Consider the following 19,572-nt stretch of genomic DNA (forward strand, 5'->3'; position numbering starts at 1 on the left):
ACTTGGCAGCGCAAGAGAGATAAAAGATTGTTGACAGCACTGGCAGCTAATTTCGGAACGCACCCACAGAAGTTTACAATACGACGTCCTGCGACCCATCAGATGGCGCTCGCCTCGGTGAACATGTGCGAAAAATGGCGGAGAATATGAATTTTCTTTCTTGCAGGTCTACTCATTATATTTCAGTGACCTACTCCTGCAGCGTTAGATTCGTGCAAAGGTTCAGGGTAGGGAATGCGTTACACCAAATAAGTAGCGCCACTTGAGATAACAAAAGAACTGAGTTCATCATTTTCGTCTTATTTCGATCTTTCTCTCACATGATTATAAACAAAAACTTGCGTTTGTGCAACAGGTGCTCGAATGCGACTGATTGAATGCGCACGCGTAGTTCCCCTTCTTATATTAAAAATCAGTCGTTCGCGAATCGCGTTTCAAGAGTGAGGTAATTTTGGCGGGCGACGAGTTGAGCGAGCCAGTTAATTAATGTAAAGCTTGTGATATCTAGTGATACTTACGAGTGACGTTGAATAGAAATTTAAGATTATTGTTTTTCAAGTTTGTGTCTGAACGTACAAATCGGCAATCACAAATTTCAAAGTTTGAACTGTGGTAATGCGTCTAACCTTCATTGACAATTGTCAACGATGCCTAGATACGAGCAAGCATTTCACGACGTGTGTTCACTTGCGAGTTCCAGTCGAGTTTCAGATAGAAAGGTATGTTTCATACTTTTAAACAGGCGCTATTCACAATTACAGCATATTATTTTCCTCCTGTCGTTCCATTAATTATGCGAACCATATATTAAATTGTGACGCTCAATAACAGCAGCTACAAGTTGTCTGTGGTCAGCAGCCGAGTATGTCAATTATGATTAAAGTCACGCGTGATGCTCAACAATAAAAATCTTGTGAACTATCATGAAAAACTTATGCAGGATATAAAATATAAATTAGTGCTAAATTTTATCTAAAGTCTGCATAAATTTTATTTGTTGATACTAGATTTTATTAAAAATTTATTCCTTTATCCAACATTTCGTTTATTGAGAGATCATGTTGAAACTTTTATTTGTTCTGTCTCCTCACATGCTGGATTTTATAATCATTTTATGACTCTATCTTACAGAAATGCATTGTAAAATTAATAGAGCTGTATGACAGTGCCGAAGCTATAGAGGAACTTGATACAAATTCAAAGACTCAGAATGGAACAGCAACTACTTGGACTGCAATTATGTACTCTGTACATAAAGTATTGTTACATGTAAGTGTTTTGAAAGTACTAACTAGTCTCGATAAGTTTTTATTGTGAATTTATGTTCTATTAAATTAAAGGAAGTATTTATATGCACAACAGAGTGAAACTTTACGGCATACTTTAGTCACTCTAATTTTTTTGGAAAAATACGTGATTCGCGAAACTGGCATATTTAGGATGTATCCATTGTGCAAATAGACGCAGTGTGAATCACATGCTGAATTTTTATACTGTGTGTTTTGAAACTATAAAAGTGAAATTGCGGCATTCTACTGTGCCAATTCATTTTTACGTCCAAATTCCACATTAAATGGGTCAGTCAGTGTAGGATGGCAGAATTACCCCTGCATCCGCTTTATGATCGTTATCCTGCGGGGTGTCAGCTGAGTTTTTTTGGTTAAATCATCAAAGCAGCCCTAATTGAATTACTAGGTTACTAGAAAAATCCTACTTTCAGGCTGGAACACCTGGAAAAGTCTGCGAACTTCGGATTCCAAAAAGCATACGAATCCTAACAGTTGCCGTCTGATTGGTCACAATGACACTCATCAACTTTGTCTATTGATACAAATCACACAGTATAGAACTTTTCTGATTCATCTCAATTCTAAATCAAACTTATTGCAACCTCTCAACATAGCTCACGGGCTTTGAGGGGAATATATTTCTCAGAATCTCGGTTCCTCCTCTCTGACTACAAATGCTCATTCTCGAGAATTAGTTACTTTATGCAACTTTTGAATGATTTTATGATATTTACCAAGACCCTCCAACAGAAAAGCTCTACTACAGCTTCAAGTGGTGTCAAATGATTGCAATCCAATTGTGATATTGGGTTTAGTAAACTAGTTTCCAGGGTGAACAATCCTTTGTTCACCATAATATTAAAGTACAAAATAGTAGCAGTCAATTTTTATGACTGTCGCATAATCGCATAAAGTACGGAACTCTTGTAGCATTTTTTAGTACATCAGTCTTTATATCGACGATAGCAAAAAAATTTATAATCAAAACTCGATTCAGAAGGGATGTTTCAAAGATAATTTGCAAAAGATCCTTTGTGCATGAGTTTCCATGGAGAATTTTTTTTCCTTTAATATCTGGTGTCATCGTACATTATGAATCACTGAAATGGGCACTAGAGTTTTGCGACTTTTTATAACAAGACAGTCACAATGATTGCTTCCATTGTTATCATGTTATTGGTTATTATTAAAGATTTTTCGTCTTATTAAACTCTCCAATGAACGTTTGAAATTTAGTCAACACTATCTCAAATCGTTAATATATATATATATATATATATATATATATAGTGGAAAATTTTATCAGTCAACGTATATTATCACCAGAATAACACTGTTGTGTTTCTGATTTTAAACATAGGAAGCAGAGAGATCAATGCGAGTGGACGATAAACCATCATGTTCCACATCTAAACTATCACGAGCACAGGAAAACAAGGAGTCCGTTCAGCGAAGTAATTCGATTACTATATTGGACACAATCAAGAAAGCGAACAGCTCTGAAATATTTCTAAAATGTGACGACCTTGTGGGACTGATACTTCAAATTTTTTCTGATCACAAATACATGGATTATCAAAAAATATACCTCACTATTTTGGTGAACCATGTACTGCCGGTTAAACAATACCAAACTAATATGTCATCTGCTCATTGGAAGGAATTGTTGGATAGTTGTATTGGATTGTACAAAAACCCACATCCTAACATTGACAAGATTTTAATTTTGAGGGCAATTTGTGGCATAGTACAACATGGCTGCACACAATCACATCTTGCTCTAAGGTTGAAAGGGATTCTTCAATTTTTAGGTATTGAATTGCATCAAGTCCAAATTGTACATGAGGTTTCTCATTCTCCAAACCAAGTATTCAGGGTCAGTCTTAATTGCTCACAGTTTATGCAAGCAAGAGGGATTAGTCACTATGTAAACCTGATTTATACTGATTACAATTACAAAGGTTACAAGCTGATTTCCAAGATCACAAGCTGATTACCAAGATGATAGAGATTGCAAAGATTACACAGATTATAAAATGATTAAGAAAATTACACAGATTTCCAAGACTAAGTGACTATACCGATTATAGTTACAAAAAATTACACAGGTTATAAAGAGATTATACAGATTACGAAGATTAGAAGGAAAGACAAAGATTATAGAGGATACCAAAATATTGCAAAGATTACAAGTGGGCACAAAGATTACAAGAATTTCAAGTTCGGCGAGGATTTCTAGATTTGAAAAATAACATGAAGAATACAAAGAAAATACAAAACACTACGAGGTATTATCAAGATCACAAGTGATCAGAAAGATCACAAGTATCCTAAGAATTACGATTCCCATGATTACAAATATTAATAGTGATTACAAAGATTACATGCGGCAAAAGGACTACAAAATAGTCTGAATATTACAAGAGATTTTTTTAATTACGAAGATACCATGAAGAATTTAATGAGATCATCAAAGATTACAATCGATTATAGAAGATTGCAATGGTTAAAAAAATTACAAGGATTATGTGAGATTACAAGAGATAATCAAAATTAGATGAGATTGTACTTCAGATTATTACAGTGATTAACCCCTCCTGCAAGCATCAAACAGTTTCTGTTGGTCTTAATTGGACATAATGAACTCAAATGCCAGTTATGTACAAAAATAACCAAATGAAGCAATACCAAATTATACTTACAAGTAAAAATCACTTTTTTAGTCGAAGTCCTCAATGATGCAAAGTCTGACCCAAGGAATCTTTCCGATGACACATTCAAACTAGTAAATGCTGTATGTCAACAAGTTGGTCCAGAAAGTAGAATGGCTCTTTGTGAGTTTGGAGAAATTGTTATGCGTTCTGCAATCGATTTGAATGGTAGCTGTGCTAAATATGACTGGATGCTGCTAGTAGTTCGAGCTCACCACCCTGGAAGTGTAACGCAAAATCATAACGCAGCCTATGCTTGCAATTGGGATACATGGAATAATATATTGCGTGCAATTTATTGCATGGTTATAAACAATCTCGCATTAGAGTTTGTAACAGACAGCTTTATTCAACTCGCTTGTGAAGGTAAGATGGATTAATTTCTTAATACAGTTTTAATGATCGTAACTTGTAATTTTTGCATACATGGTCAAGTTTCTTTACATTTCTCACAGGAATATATTGAAAGCATAGATATTATATGTGATAATTGAGACCTTGATTTCGAAGTGTTTCAACAAAAAAAGATGATCATTTTTAATTTTAAACTAAGTTGTTCTGGTATTTTCCATTACAATCAGGACCATAAAGTGATTATTCTCACTGTGCCAATAAGTTAAACCTTGAGAAATAGCAATAAAGAGTCGAGTTGTTTTTGCATAAAATGTTCGATTTTCACTCACAATTGCTAAACTGTCAATCCGTATTTGAAAATTCATTGATTATTATCATTGTAGGATTGTTTAAAAAAACTGTTCTACGTTGACAATGGTAATTTTGATTCACAGTTTCATGGCAACTGAAAGATGATTCAACGTCCATTGACAGTGACATTTCAATAAATGAAAGTATTTTTTTGCCGCAACCACCGAAACGCAGGCGAACTGTCATTGGTGTTCAAGGAATGATCGATGTTCTTATAACTACCCCACTTAATGAATCTAAATACTCGGTACAAATTTTGAGCACCTTGATAACAGAGTATTCTGAATGTGTGAAAGAAAGTAATTTCCTTCCATTACTCGAATTTCTGAATACATCACTGAATGCATGCACAGATACCGATGTCATGTTCCAACTATGGCAATTGGGTATAGTTATGGTAGAATTTGAAAAAAAACTTTCGACTGACTTGATAAAAAATACTGAAATTCAAGCAATATGGCTCAAGATATGGAACACTACTCTCAGGTTAGTGTAAGATTAATTTGTGAAAAGTAAGGTTTCAATTCAAGTATCTAAATACACTAAAGTTTTGGCATGGAGTAAGATCGCTAGTATGAAATCTTTTATTCACATTCGGCTTTGCTGTAGGGATTATACAATCTTTGATCTTTCATTATTCTTCTTGAATTACATATCTGAAGTCTTAATTGATGAAGTTTGATCAAAAACTAACACTGTCACTACTGCTGATTTTCAATAAAAGACGAAAACAGCGCAGCGAAATATATGGCCTCAAGGTAACTTATCAAGATTCATGTACACCTTAAGAACTTAGCTCAGAACTACCAATCAGTATCAGCGACAAAATGCGTTTTTAATCAAGCTGAATCAATTAAAAATTTAGAAAGGTGTATTGTTTATGATTTATTTATTATCAGGTATATTTGGTGCATTGCTTGCAAGCTATTGTGAGTTTCATGTCAGTATAATACATGTACTTCAAGAATTGTACATATTTATTCAGCGTAGTGAAGTTACCATTATTTTTTACATAAAGTTACACTGTTCATATTTATTTCAGGTCAGTAAGCAAAAAAGAGAACGACGACCAAGTTCATAAACTGTTGCAGTCTCTTCTGGTAAACAAGAAAGTAATTGATACCAATGACCTTTTGAACTTATACCTGAAAGACACAGTCACATGGTCAAAGTCCAGTATTCATAGTCTGTTGGTTTTTTGTCAGCATCATATATTACAGCTTTCTGCAGAACCACCTGTACATGAGAATAATTTGATGCTACATAATGATGTACCAGTAAAAGTACGCCTTTTACAATGGGTTTTAGCCATCCCTCAAAGTAAATGGAATGTTGAGTTTCCTATTGAAGATGTTTGCGAGCTGTTGGTTGGTTTGACATTGAAATCTTGGCACAATGTTATTGAAGTTAACGTATCAAACGTTTCTCAATCAAAGCTTGGGATGAATAACGAATCCCTATCAAATCATTTCTTGCCACGTAAAAGTGCACGAGACAGTCTTACAAGTATGGAGCGCGTACACTTGTTGACAGCATTTGAAAGTAACTTGTGTGACGAAACCAACATCAACAGTTTTCCACAAAGCAAAGCATTGAGAAACAACGTTTTGTATGTTAAAACCAATTGTGATATACTTGTCAATGACTTGGTAACGAAAAATACTCTAATCAGTGAGTCGAAATTTGTAAATATTCTCATATTACAGACAGCAGTCGTTGCTAAGGTGTTTTCGAACTTTTGCCAGTTGAATATCGCACAAGAAAGTATGAAAGTATCATTTGGCATTATAATCAAGAATTCGTTGCAAGAAATATCGCTGTCGATCGAAGAAATGATAAAATCTAAGAGGAAGCTCAGGGGAAAATCTCTTATAGACATATTGGCAGCTCTATATGTGTTGTACAACACACCGTATCACACTGACATAATTGATATTCTTCGGTCATCCACGGAATCTAATATGCTGAAAAACATTTTATCACTGACCGATATCGAAAGACTGCGAAATATGAATGATGAATCCAAAATGGATGATTGCAACACAAGTATTGGTTATATACAAAATATGAATGATTTATCGGAAAGGCATAGACTTATAAGAAAAAGCGATGAGTTTCAGAAAACTGATTCTCTGTCAGAAGCTAATATTATAAGAATGAAAGCCTGTACAGTATGTGCATCATTTTGCTGTATGGTTAACAGCGATGGTATGACTCAAAGACAGGAAAATTTGCAGGTAACTCTTCTACAGTCAGACAATTATGATCTGACGCAAATATATGACTTGAAAATGGCTCTTCAAGTCTTGAAGTCATTGACGTCTTGTCAGTCGGCATCACTTTCTGGAAAAATGATTCAAAGTTCGTTGAAACTTTTACAGCAGTTATGTATAATTTGGCATAAGGATAACGAGGCTGCCACTAGTATTTTAAAAATCTTATCTAAACTGCTTTTCCACATGAGTTCTACAGGTACTGTTGTACAACGCCAAAACTCACTGCGGATTTTACACAAATTCCATGATTTTCTACAAAATAAAAATAACTACGGTCCATCAACATATGTTACGTTCATTCACTGTCTTGAAATGATTGCAAAAATTGATACCACTTTCGAGTGGGCTAAATGGCACACTAATGCAGATAGACCTGTTGTAGAAGATATTTTAATGTATATTCAAAGTCCGTTTCATGTTGTTCGTCTTCAGGCCATAAAGTGTTTGCAAATATTATTTGCTTCATGTGATGTGAATCTTGAATGGCTGAAAGGATTTTTTTGCAATCTGAAGACCGTGGTCGACAATTTGTTCGTTGTTCAAGGGGAACTCAAAGCAAAAGTAAAAGAAGACGAAAGAACGAATCGCGTCGCAAGTGCTCTACATATGATGGGTATTGTGATTTCTTCCAGTGCTATATTTCGCAGCGAAGCGTTGCTAACCACGTTTCGACTGACTGTAGACAAAACCGTCAACTCCAACATTACACAGAAGATGTTAGCTAGCATCAGTGCGACTTTACAAATGAAAGAATCATCTTCCCTAGTTGAAAAACATTTGAACTACCTTCTAACACATTGGCTGGGAAATGGGTGTTCTTTAAAAAAATTTCCTTTACATCTAGCTCATTGCTCGTCCGATCAAGAATTTTATCAAAAGCATATGGATATCATCGTACCGATAGTCACTCAAAAATGCAGCTTGAAAGAGGCATACAATCTATGCAATCAATTTGGTATGGCATTTAACAAAGTTGTTGAGAATTGTTTTCCACGTCTCATCGCCTGGCTGTTACCATGTATTTCTGCAGACCCAGTTACACCATCTGCTAGCATTAGTGTTCTCGATATCCGACGAGCAACTGATGTTTTCAATCAATTTTACAACAATGAAAACGAATTTCGAACTGTTCAAAAAATGTCTGTGTTACTTGAAAACAATCTAAAAAGCGTTATACTTGACATGATCAAACGTTTACACGACAAAGATCATTTCATGGAGTTTCTAACAGTCTCAATTAAATTTTCGTCCAATGATCCACCACATTTCAAGCATGAAGATATTATGCGCAGTTTCAGGTATTTAGATGAGAATATGATGAGACCTGGTCATTCCTTGCTTCACCTCCTCGCCACAGAGAAGCAACATGTAATAGAAGCAGTATTATTGGATTTAAAATGCAGTATTTACAATGTAAATACGATTGAGGATAAATCAAAGGCACTCCATCATTACATGTATTTTTCAATGATGCTAGTACAGCAAATAGATCGCAATTATTTTGATCAGATCTCGGCGTACATTATCAGAGATATTTGTTACACCTTGATTAATCTCACACAGGAAAATTTAAGGTGTATTCGTCAAGCATCTTGTGGTTACCTTTACCATGTGCTCAAGTACATTTTACCTACGAGGCACACTGAAATTGAACCGATCTTGAGGTCGATAGTGACGAGTATGATACCAATTGTAAAAACTAATGAAACAAGACATGCTTCCAACATATTGACCTTCCTTATTGTGGAACAAAATCATTTACTTGGAGAAGCGATTGGAAGATTAGATTCGTTTCCCATGGATGAAGTTTTTCAAGTATTGCGAGATATACATTTCAAATTGAAATATAAGAGCTGGCAAAAGCACAGCTTGGAGAACGAAATTCGACACTTTTTAAATACACGAAGTGAAAACACGGGGGACTACAGTATTGCAGAACTTGAAAACTTACTGGAGCAGTTGGAGACGCGAAAAATAGAATTAAAAGAAATTTATCAAAGCCTTGGGTCTGTTCAAAGATTTTCTGAAGATTGTGCTGTTAGTATATTGCATCAATTAATTTGTGCATTAGTGAAATTGACTTCGTCTTCTGATCCCGATATCTCGCTCAGGGCTGCAAAATGCTTAGGCGAGTTGGGGCCTGCCGATTTATCAACAATGATCTTACAACCAGAAAGTGATCACAAAGAGTTACTCGCAGACCCGATGCTCGCATGTACTTACAGAATGCTTGTTCTCTTATCAAGCTTCTTGATCCACACCGACGTATTGCTTCTCACTGCCACATCTGAAGCCTTATACAAGATCATGGCTTCTTACTGGGGAGAAAAAATATGTGTCGAAAAAAATTTCAATAACTTAAAACTACAGTTTGAAGTTACTAAGGAATTGCTGCGAATTGAATACATCAGACCATTCGTTGCTAAACCCAGTCAAGCAAAAGAAATTTATACAATTGATCAGATAAATTTCATCAATTGCATCGATCAGGACCAAAAATTGTGGTTCAGTAAATCAAAGCGTTCTCATAATGATTGGATATCAGACATCACATGTGAAATACTGAACTGTTTCAGTGACTCTTACTTGAAACATTTGATACCAGTTTGTAGAGCTAATGTATTCTTTTGTGAAAAAATATTACCATGGATAATTCATTTGATATTGCATATAGAAAAAGAATTGTGCACTGGAATATGCGACTACATCAATCGGTTCTTTGATCTTCACTTTATGAATACCAATGAGTCGAAAAACAAATCATCCCCTAGTGACATGCACTATAATATCTGTTTGAATCAGCAATCAGTTCAGTGCATGTTGAATGTAGTTGATTACATAAGATCACAGTCGGTGGACAATTATCAATTTCCATTAAATTACTTACATGTAGCAAAAGCTGCTCAGTACTGTTCAGCATATTTTACATCCGTGCTCTATGCTGAATTGTGGTGTGAAAAATTACTGAAAGAATGTCCAGTGATTGATTATTCAACGCCCATCGATTACATTTCTGACATTGAATCTGAAAATGGGAATGTGTTGCAAGAGATTCTGAGAGAAGCGTGTATAAAAATTGGAGATCCAGATGCTATTTATGGATGTGGCAGGTCATATTTTCAAAATGCTTCAGCCAAAATAGAACATTACGTTCAGCTTCGGAAATGGAACAAAGTACTTCTTGCATATGATATAGAAGTATCGCTGGGCAACAAAAAAGCAACCAAAGGTATGCAACTGAATCTACTCTATGAAAATAATGACTTCTAAATTACATGCTTCGCTCTATTTTCGTTAACCCAGTGACTGGTAATATTGGTTCCACCTCGTAATTGTATTTCTTTGTTGATAGGTTTACTTGATGCACTGCAGCATTCTGGTCTACAATATCTCTTAGGTGCCTTTGTGAAAACCATTGACAGGAGCGATGAAGAAATAGATAGCAATTGTCGATATGAGTGTGCCTGGCGATTGTCAGATTGGAGTATATCCACATCCCAACAAATGATAAATCTGCAACAAGAGAACTGCATTAGCCTTCAAGCTTCTGGCAATAATAACTATCCCTTATTTCATTATCGCGCACTTAAATCATTTCATGAACTTGACACAGACGGCCTCAAAACTTCTATAAATAATGGACGCGTTAGCATTATTAACACATTGCGGAACATCAGTTTGGGTAAGAAATGACATCCGTTGTATAGGTGTACTGATATTCTGTAGCCGACGTGAAAGAATTGGCTGGATCTCCTGTCACTTTTTCACATAATTTATATAGAATCGAGACTCGCATTTTGTTTTGAACCGAAAATAGGTAGCTAGATGTGGACGGACATACATGAATATCACTGCACATACGATATAGTGTAAAAACTGCAGGTACTTGTAAAAAATGCAGAAAATATTGAACAAATGTAAATCTTATAATTTAGGTTCTAGACATCCAATCTTCGTTTTTTCGTCAGAAATAGCACAGTGAGATAATTTTGAAAAATAAGAGAAGTCAAGTCCAGGAGTATTTGAAAAAAAAAAAAAATGATAACACGTTATTTGGCTAATATCGGCTACAAAACTTAAGTTCTCCAAATCTGTAAATAATGATGATTTCATTCAAATGATGAATTTTTTCAGAAAGTTGTAAGACGATCTACCCTGCTTTATCTCAACTTCAAATGCTGCGTGAAATTGAAGAAATATACTTTGCAGAGATTAATGATTATAGTTTAATGATTGAAAAATGGCGCACGCAAGATTCTATGGGAGTTAATGATTTTGAATATATTGAACCGATTTTATCACAACGAATAGTTTTGTTACAATCTAATGAAAAAAGCAAAAACGAAGTTATCAAAAATGCTCTTGTTGATACATATTTTCGATTGAATCAGTTATCTAAGAAGCATGGATATTTTCAAACATCTGCCCGAGTCTTAGGTATGTGAAATTCTCCAAATTGCTCTGTAATTTAAATATTTAATTATAATCCGATGATGATTTTCCATTTCATATAAGAAAAAGATACACTATTCATGATCACTTGTGCCCACCTTTGTAATTTGCTGATTCGAATTTTGAAATTATTTCTCATTTTATTATTTGATTCATGTTAGAGCAGTTTGTATAAAATTTTTTACAAACGTCATATGAACTGTGTCATATGTTTGTATGCCTATCATTTGAATGTGAAATTGTATAAATCTCAGATTGTTTTATCCAGTCGTTTTCGATATCATAGCGGTAGTTTGTCGGAACAGACAGACCATTGTTGAAATTGAAATTGGAGAAAATCATTTTCAATCGAAACCAATAGTTTTTTTTATTTCACGACAGGTGATGAAAAGTAATAAAAAAAACCATTTTATAAAAAAAACAAGAGAATTTTAATCACAAGACATTTTGATCATAATTGATGGTACTTTGAATAATTGAATTGGTTTATACAATGATGACAAGTAACGTACAAAATATAATTTTTACGGCTCGTTTACTAGTAAAGAAAAGTTCTAGAAAAGTAATGAAAGAAAGTTGTCGAGTAGCTAGTTGCTCTCAAAATTTAACTAAACATTAATATCAACTATAGTTGGTTCTGATATCAATAGAAGTTTCTGTAAATTCTTAAATTGTTTGAAAGTCTGATTAAAATATGAAGACTTCAGTTATAAATTTATTTAAAAAATGGGAGATAATTCATTAGTAAATTGTGATAATTTTTTATTGGATAGGCAGTTTGGCGAAACAGGTTGAATTATCTGCCGAAGTAAAAACTAATTTGGAATATGAAGAAGCGGTTTTGGCATGGATGAGTGGGGACCAAGAACTTGGCCGTCATCTTCTTCATAATTTGTTACTCAATGAGACTTTGAGTCTAAGTATGCAAGCACAGGCATTTGCACAATATGGAAATTGGATGGCTGAAACCAAATCAGAAAATCCGCAAGTAATGATCCAGTTTACTTTGTTCCGAGAGAGATCTCACTAGGTATGTCACCAGAGGTGATTAAGGATTTATTTCGATCTTTGCAGAGGGTTATTGACAAGTACTATTTGACATCTCTGAAGTACAGTGAGCAGATAAAAAACCCAACAGAGAGAGACAAAAAAAATGTGTTAGATACACAAGCTGCATTGGCACAATTTGCTGACGTTCAATACCAGCGAATATTATCTTACATGAAATCACCACAATTTGAAAGCTTTAAGGAGTGTGTGGCTTACTCAGAAATGACAGCTGAAACTTTGTCCAAGCATCCAAAAGATGTCGACGAGAGGCGAGCTGCTAATTTCAATAAAATTCAAACCAGTAACGATATGGCAGAGTTGGAAAATATTGAAAAAGAGAAAAATATGTACTTGCTGTTTGCATTGAAGTAAGTGATCCTTGAAGCTCAAGTATAACTATTTAGACGTTACAAATAGCAAAGTAATTAATATCTAAAATTTGATTAATTTTTATTGTATCACAGGTATTATATATTGACATTGCAGCAAGGAGAGGATCACAACTTGTTGGTGTTTCGACTAGTATCTTTATGGCTTGACAATACTCATAATAAAGAATCCAGCGATTTGCTAGAAGCATATCTCAACAAACTTCAATCTTACAAATTTGTCTTACTTGTGCCACAACTAGCCCCACACATGACAAACTCTGGTGATGTATTTTCTAACCAGATTTATGATTTATTACGAAGATGTGCTATCGAACATCCGCATCATACGTTGCCAGTACTGTTGGCGCTAATGAATTCGCATAAAGATCATGAATTCCAAAAAGGTAAAAAAAGGCAGAAGATCAGCCCTGAGCCGCGGGTTCTAGCTGCACAAAAACTGATTGAAAATCTCATGTCTACCAATATCAATCCCATTATACAAGAAATGCAGAAATTGGCACATTCCTTGATCATGTTAGCAAACTTGGAAACCGCAAAAAGTAACTCCCAAAGTATGTATAATTCCTGATTTGCTAAGTACAGCAGGATTTAAAATTGAGATGATGTTTAATCATATGTCTCGATTGGTTCAGAATTTCCAGTGCCGAACCACTCTCATTCAGTTCAACAAATTGAAAAGTTCAAATATACTCTAATACCAACATTATCGATTGATATAAAACCAAACAAAATTTACGATCGAATTGTGAGCATTGAAAAATATGCGAATGAATTCGAACTTGTCGGAGGTATTAATGCTCCCAAGAAAATTACCTGCCTGGGGACTGATGGTATTAGGAGGAATCAGTTAGTTAAGGTAAATACGTAATAAGTATTAATATTACGAAATTATGCATGAATACATATGGGGAAGTCCACCAAAATTTCAAGTAATTTTTCTCAGAAACCCCCTTACGTATTACATATATTTTATATATTGCACTAAAAATAATCACGAAAGTTACTCAAAAATTTTAGAGGCGAGGTTTATCACAGCATCAGGGATAAAGGATACTCAAATTTTTTACCATGTAGCACCGATGCGTTTATAATAATAATATGTGTACAAACATTTACAAAGTGAAGATACTTCACTAAAAAAATAAAATTAAATGTTATGATTCATAAAATCCATTGTAGCTGCCGTCTGATCCCACTTCGAGCACCTTCCAAAGTTTTTCATGTGAATAATTGCGAGCTTTTTCATTGTTATGGATAAAATTGTGATAACAGGTGCTGTTTTTGTATTAGAAACAATAATCAATAATCAGCAGTTCAAGTTCCTACCGTAAAATAGTGCTATTGTCAAACACATTTATGTTAGTGGTCAATATAATTTCTTTTGTTGTGTCACACTAAAAAATTTTAACGACGCATTTAATGTTTTTTTTTTTTTTTTTCAGGGAAGAGATGATTTAAGGCAGGATGCAGTTATGCAACAAGTATTTACCGTTATGAATATGCTTCTCAAAACCAGCAAAGAGGCCAACAAGCGTAGACTGAATGTCCGTACTTATAAGGTATGACTATGACAAATGATTTGAACGAGTGTAATCACACATTCATTCATTAAGGATGAATGGGCCATACCATCTAATTCAAATGTTGAGAACAGAGAATTGTTGTAAAAATTTCCAGTCGTATTTTTTGTGTTAATTATAGTGAACATACGGTAATCAATGTCCTTCATCCTTGCTTGTTATCGCGTAGATTTTTCTTACTAATACGGCAAATTGGTGAATCTGTTCGGTACATCATGGAGACACGAAAACCAAAATTTGTCACTGCAAATCTATAGATTTCATTTTTGTCACTGCCATAATAAAAACTTCCCCTGCTCTTTCACCTTCAAATGCGTATCAAAGCGTCTTTTGAAACAATCGATTGTTCAACCAGTTTACTTTTGGCAGGTGGTACCTCTTACTCGAAGATGCGGTATTTTGGAATGGTGCAATAATACGTTACCTCTCAGTGCGATTCTTGAGGGATCTCCCGGGTATTTGGGACTTCATAAAAAATACTATCCGAATGATTATACAACAAGGCAATGCAGAATGAAAATGGAGGTGAGAAGAGAACATGTATTATTTTACTGTCACAATTATCGATAAATATTATGTAATAATATATTTTCACATAATTTGTGACGATTGAAATGATTTGAAATTTTAATTGTTTAGCATTATTTAGTCATTAAAGTCCGCTATTAGTTGTCTAATCCGAAAAATCAATGACAACAGGTAATCATCTGCGACGAAAATGGTGTCCTAGTAACTGATGATGAAATGAAGAGATCGCTGTTTTCAATTTATTATCAATAATACACAATCACCGTAATGAACTGAATGAAAACTAAGCTCCCAATTCTAATCTGATTTTATATTAAGACAATGAACTGCTTGCATGAATTATCGGCTTATCTGCAGGCTGTGGGAAAAATATTTTACTCAAAGTACCCAAATTTTTGTTGAGGTAACGAAATATTTCTGCAATTTTAATTATGATTGTTGTGTAAAAATATTTTTCCCAATAACTACACAGAAACCTTTGTTGATCTAAATAATCTTTCTGGTCAGTCTCTATGAACTGCGTCCCAAATTGAATAGCAAAATGCTGTTTGTTGAAGTGTTGAAAGCGGCGGTATACATTTTCCATCTTCTTCGATATTCTGATCTCCATTTTGGGTCTGCCAAAGAACGGCGCTTTTTAAAATAATTTGTGTCTGTGTATGTATAAAAAATGAGACCTTCCTACGTGATATTTTCTTCTCTTTTTAGGCAGTCTTCAAGAAATCAAACCAAGAAAAACTTAGGGTATATATAGATTGTTGTAAACATCTTCATCCAGTTTTCCATTACTTCTTCTTGGAGACTTTCTCATCCCCAGAGACTTGGTTTGAGCGAAGATTAGCCTATGTGCACAGGTAAGTCATGCTGAAAGATGAAACATATAACCCTGTCGAAGTTTTGATACATTTTACTATACTGTACTAACATATAGGGTGACCCAGGATTAAATGCCCTGTAAGCCACGAATGTGTTCCTCATAACAATCTCCAACTAAAACCTTTTTTACTTATAGGACAGGAAATTTGTTGTCTGTAAATTATAGCCGTTTGAAATTGGCCGATCTGGTAGCATTTACTCACAACAGGTAGCGAACGCATAATGCTCAAATGACGATCTGCCAACCCTGCTCTCATTCTGTTGTGAGCCATCAGATGCTTCTAGATCGGACAATTTTAAACAGCTATAATCATCATAAATGAGGAACTTCTTATGAGAAATAAAAAAGCGTTTCAATCACAGATTTTCACGAGGAATACATTGGTAGCATGTGGGGTGGTAAGGTGAAATTATTTTTTTAAAGCTTTTAAAAAATTTTATGAAGTATCAGGTTAACTACGTTCCAATTAATAAACATAAGAATGTGCTTAAAAAAATAGAAAAATTAATAAATAAATTTATCATGGTTCGTTGGAAATTAATTTAAAGACAAAATATATTAAAAAAAAAATGTATTCTAAATTCAGATGAGGTGATAGCGATGTTGTTAAGTAACATATTTCAGATACATCATAAGATATGGTAAAAAAAAAATGAATTTCATCTTCTAGACAATTTTAATGTGTTTTTCATAGAGTAGAAAATTTTTCAATAATTGTAAATTTTCAATATGAAAACATTGATTTTTGTCAATCTAAAATTTAGGTAAGGACTCCAAACGGTAGAAAAAAATTATTCCATCATAGAACCGATCTTAACGAACGAAATTTTCGAGAGTTGTTTAAGAATTCTGAAAAACGTGGAACTATGAATATGTTCGAATGTTTTTGCCTCAATAGTAAATCAATCCAAAAAACATTTCTTCGAATCGGTGTTGTCAGAAATACTTGACAAAGTTTTGACATAATTAGAAATGGTGAGGGTCAAAATTACTCGACAGAGTATTCCACATAAAGTATTTATTTGTATGTTTATCAGTGTGGCAACGACTTCAATGATAGGGTACATCTTGGGGCTTGGCGACCGGCACGTGAACAATATCCTGATGGACAAATTGACAGCTGAAGTAATTCATATCGACTTCGGTAAGTTAATTCATTATTCTATGTTTTTTTTATGTAGAAGATCCTCACCAAATCTATACCTAAGTAAAAATAAAGGAATACATTATAGCGCAATCGACCGCATTATGTACTTTTTTTTATTTATCAAACACCAACAATTTTGATGCTTGCATATCATGTACCAACAGTACAGCCTGATCAACTACCCATTGTGATCAAAATTGTATCATGTTCCAAATCTTGAAATGGAAATTCTCCTGGAATGAAAATCGGTTATACAAAAAAATATAAGATCAAGTAATTAGACTCAAATAAGTGTGCAGGAAAATGGTGCTCGAATAAATGGAATAGTGAACTTGGATTTGAAAAGTGAATCCAATTTTCGATTATTCAAATAATTGTGTCAAACTATTCGTGATTTGGAATTAATTGCACACACCTATTAATAATCATGATAAAAGTTTCATCAATTTCCTTCGTTAGAAACGTCTTAATATAGTTAAATATGCTTTACTATTTTCCATAACAAAATCGTTACAAGAAATGAAACCACAATTTTACTTGAAAATTCGCTATTCCCACAGATTTTTACACTGGTATAATTTTAAGTATTTTTTCATATTATATCTGTGAATGCATAACAAGAACATTTTGCAATATCGATTTAACTAATTTTCGTAGGTATTGCATTTGAGCAAGGTAAAGTGTTGCCGACTCCAGAGACCGTTCCATTTAGATTGACCAGAGATATCGAGGCTGCGATGGGTGTGTCAGGGGTAGAAGGTGTTCTGAGGAGAAGTTGCGAGGAGACTATAATCGTGCTCCGACATCATAAAGAAATCATTATAACACTCCTACAAGTGCTTCTTTATGATCCCCTCTTTTCATGGGCCATAACTCCTGCTAAGGCTTACAGTCTTCAAAAAGGCGAACAAGAAGGTTCCTCGGAACAACCAAAAGGTTTGTGCAGATATAGTTGTAATCAGTGTGGTATATTAGCTAGATCATTTCATCAAGGATAATGATCTTAGACAGATCCAATTTATCTTATATCTTCATCTAGATGAACTGCTCAATGTAATTTTTTTTTTACAACATAAAGATGACGTAAATTGCTTACTGACATTTAAGCGATGCTATTCGAAGTTAAAACTCTGATATAATTTTGCCAAAGTAAATAATTCAATAAAAATGTCTTCCTGAAAGAAGCTTTTTGCCATCTACCATGCTGAAACATTGGATTGTTTGAGGCACATGAATTTTTATGCCGTAAAGAAATATTTCGCGGAATCAATGATTTTTTCCTCAGTTTATCTAGAATCTCCGGATTGTATCGTTATCTTTTTGATTATCTATATGGACATAAGAGTTTGATTTTTTATAGAAATAATTGCATGAGATACTACGTTTCATCTGATCTGGATGAATTTCTATATGAACAGTCTGATAATCATCTACGTACTCGTTATCTTGTACAACACTGAATTTGTAATTGGTTCGAACTTTTTGTAATGACAGGGTGCAACGTATTACAATGATAGGTATTTTACAGCTGCTGGAGAAATAAACAAACTTGCAGAGAGAGCACTCTTACGATTAGAGCAGAAACTGCAGGGGACAGAAGAGGGTTCGGCATCCAGTGTTGTTGGGCAGGTAGAGAGATTGATTCAAGAGGCCCACGATCCAACTAATCTGTCTCGATTATACCATGGGTGGCAACCCTACCTATGATTTGCCATTTAATCTGTATAATAAAACTTTATTGTACTTCTGCTGACTTGACGATATCCCTTCCGGGAGATTCGAATTATCAAAGTATCTCTACAATTTCACAGTGCCATAAAATCTGCAATGCGTAAACGAAGGTTTGAATAACTGTTGTGATATTCTCTTTTATAATAATTAACTTTTATAATAATGTTTCGCATAGTTTTCCCGACGAAAGCCAAATTTCTTTACATGAAACTGTGTACGGGGCTGCAAGAACGTCTACTGTAGGTTCATCAAACAGATAATAAGCCAAATCACTGGTACAATACAAGCTTATTTGAAGTGAAAATCAGCATAACTACCTAAAGTCGTGATATTACGAATGTGATAAGTAAAGATGAACCATGTACAGCATAGTTTTTATTCAGTATAAGTTTTGACATTTTTTTTATACTGTTATTGTATTACTAACTACAAAGAATATTGTATTATTAAATAAATGTACTCATATCTCGTTAAGTTAATACCAGTAAATACATTCTATCTTGAGGTTTTAAAAGAGAGCTACATGCAACATAGGTTTCAAAATAGACGTATTTTCAGTTCGTAGTAGCGCTGTCTGATTTATAAATTAATTTTAGGATTTAATTAATGGTTTTTCTAATTGATTAATTAACTTTTTGTTCGATTTATTGATTGATGGTCAGTATACCAATCAACACTCGACGGTATTGAGACCTATTTTCATTATCAACATAAAAAATTTGCAATTATGTTGAATAACTAGTCCCGTCGTTAGACTATAAATAATCACTGATAATTATTTTTTACGCTTACAATTGCAAATTTCGCTTTTTACACCTATACGTTTATGATTTC

General features: G+C 34.1%; 1 protein-coding gene across 5 annotated transcripts; it reads left to right on the forward strand.

Moving 5' to 3' along the window:
- The first annotated feature begins 265 nt into the window (after window positions 1-265).
- Window positions 266-19,305, forward strand: LOC124178733 (serine-protein kinase ATM). 5 transcript variants are annotated; one of them, XM_046562306.1, is made up of 19 exons: window positions 267-719; window positions 1,132-1,269; window positions 2,650-3,100; window positions 4,013-4,366; window positions 4,789-5,191; window positions 5,748-6,072; window positions 6,412-10,210; window positions 10,334-10,663; window positions 11,116-11,418; window positions 12,207-12,421; window positions 12,508-12,851; window positions 12,948-13,426; window positions 13,508-13,731; window positions 14,318-14,434; window positions 14,825-14,980; window positions 15,692-15,837; window positions 16,898-17,004; window positions 17,665-17,943; window positions 18,536-19,305. In XM_046562306.1, the coding sequence occupies exons 1-19, from the start codon at window positions 648-650 to the stop codon at window positions 18,712-18,714; spliced, it is 8,421 nt and encodes a 2,806-aa protein (XP_046418262.1). In that variant the 5' UTR covers window positions 267-647; the 3' UTR covers window positions 18,715-19,305. The 5 variants fall into 5 exon arrangements, with proteins under 5 accessions (XP_046418260.1, XP_046418262.1, XP_046418263.1 ...); XM_046562304.1 differs by having other exon boundaries at window positions 266-719; window positions 5,748-10,210; XM_046562307.1 differs by having other exon boundaries at window positions 2,650-2,743; window positions 5,748-10,210.
- The last annotated feature ends 267 nt before the right edge of the window (window positions 19,306-19,572 follow it).

This window comes from Neodiprion fabricii, chromosome 3, assembly GCF_021155785.1.
Source record: "Neodiprion fabricii isolate iyNeoFabr1 chromosome 3, iyNeoFabr1.1, whole genome shotgun sequence".
NCBI lineage: Eukaryota > Metazoa > Arthropoda > Insecta > Hymenoptera > Diprionidae > Neodiprion > Neodiprion fabricii.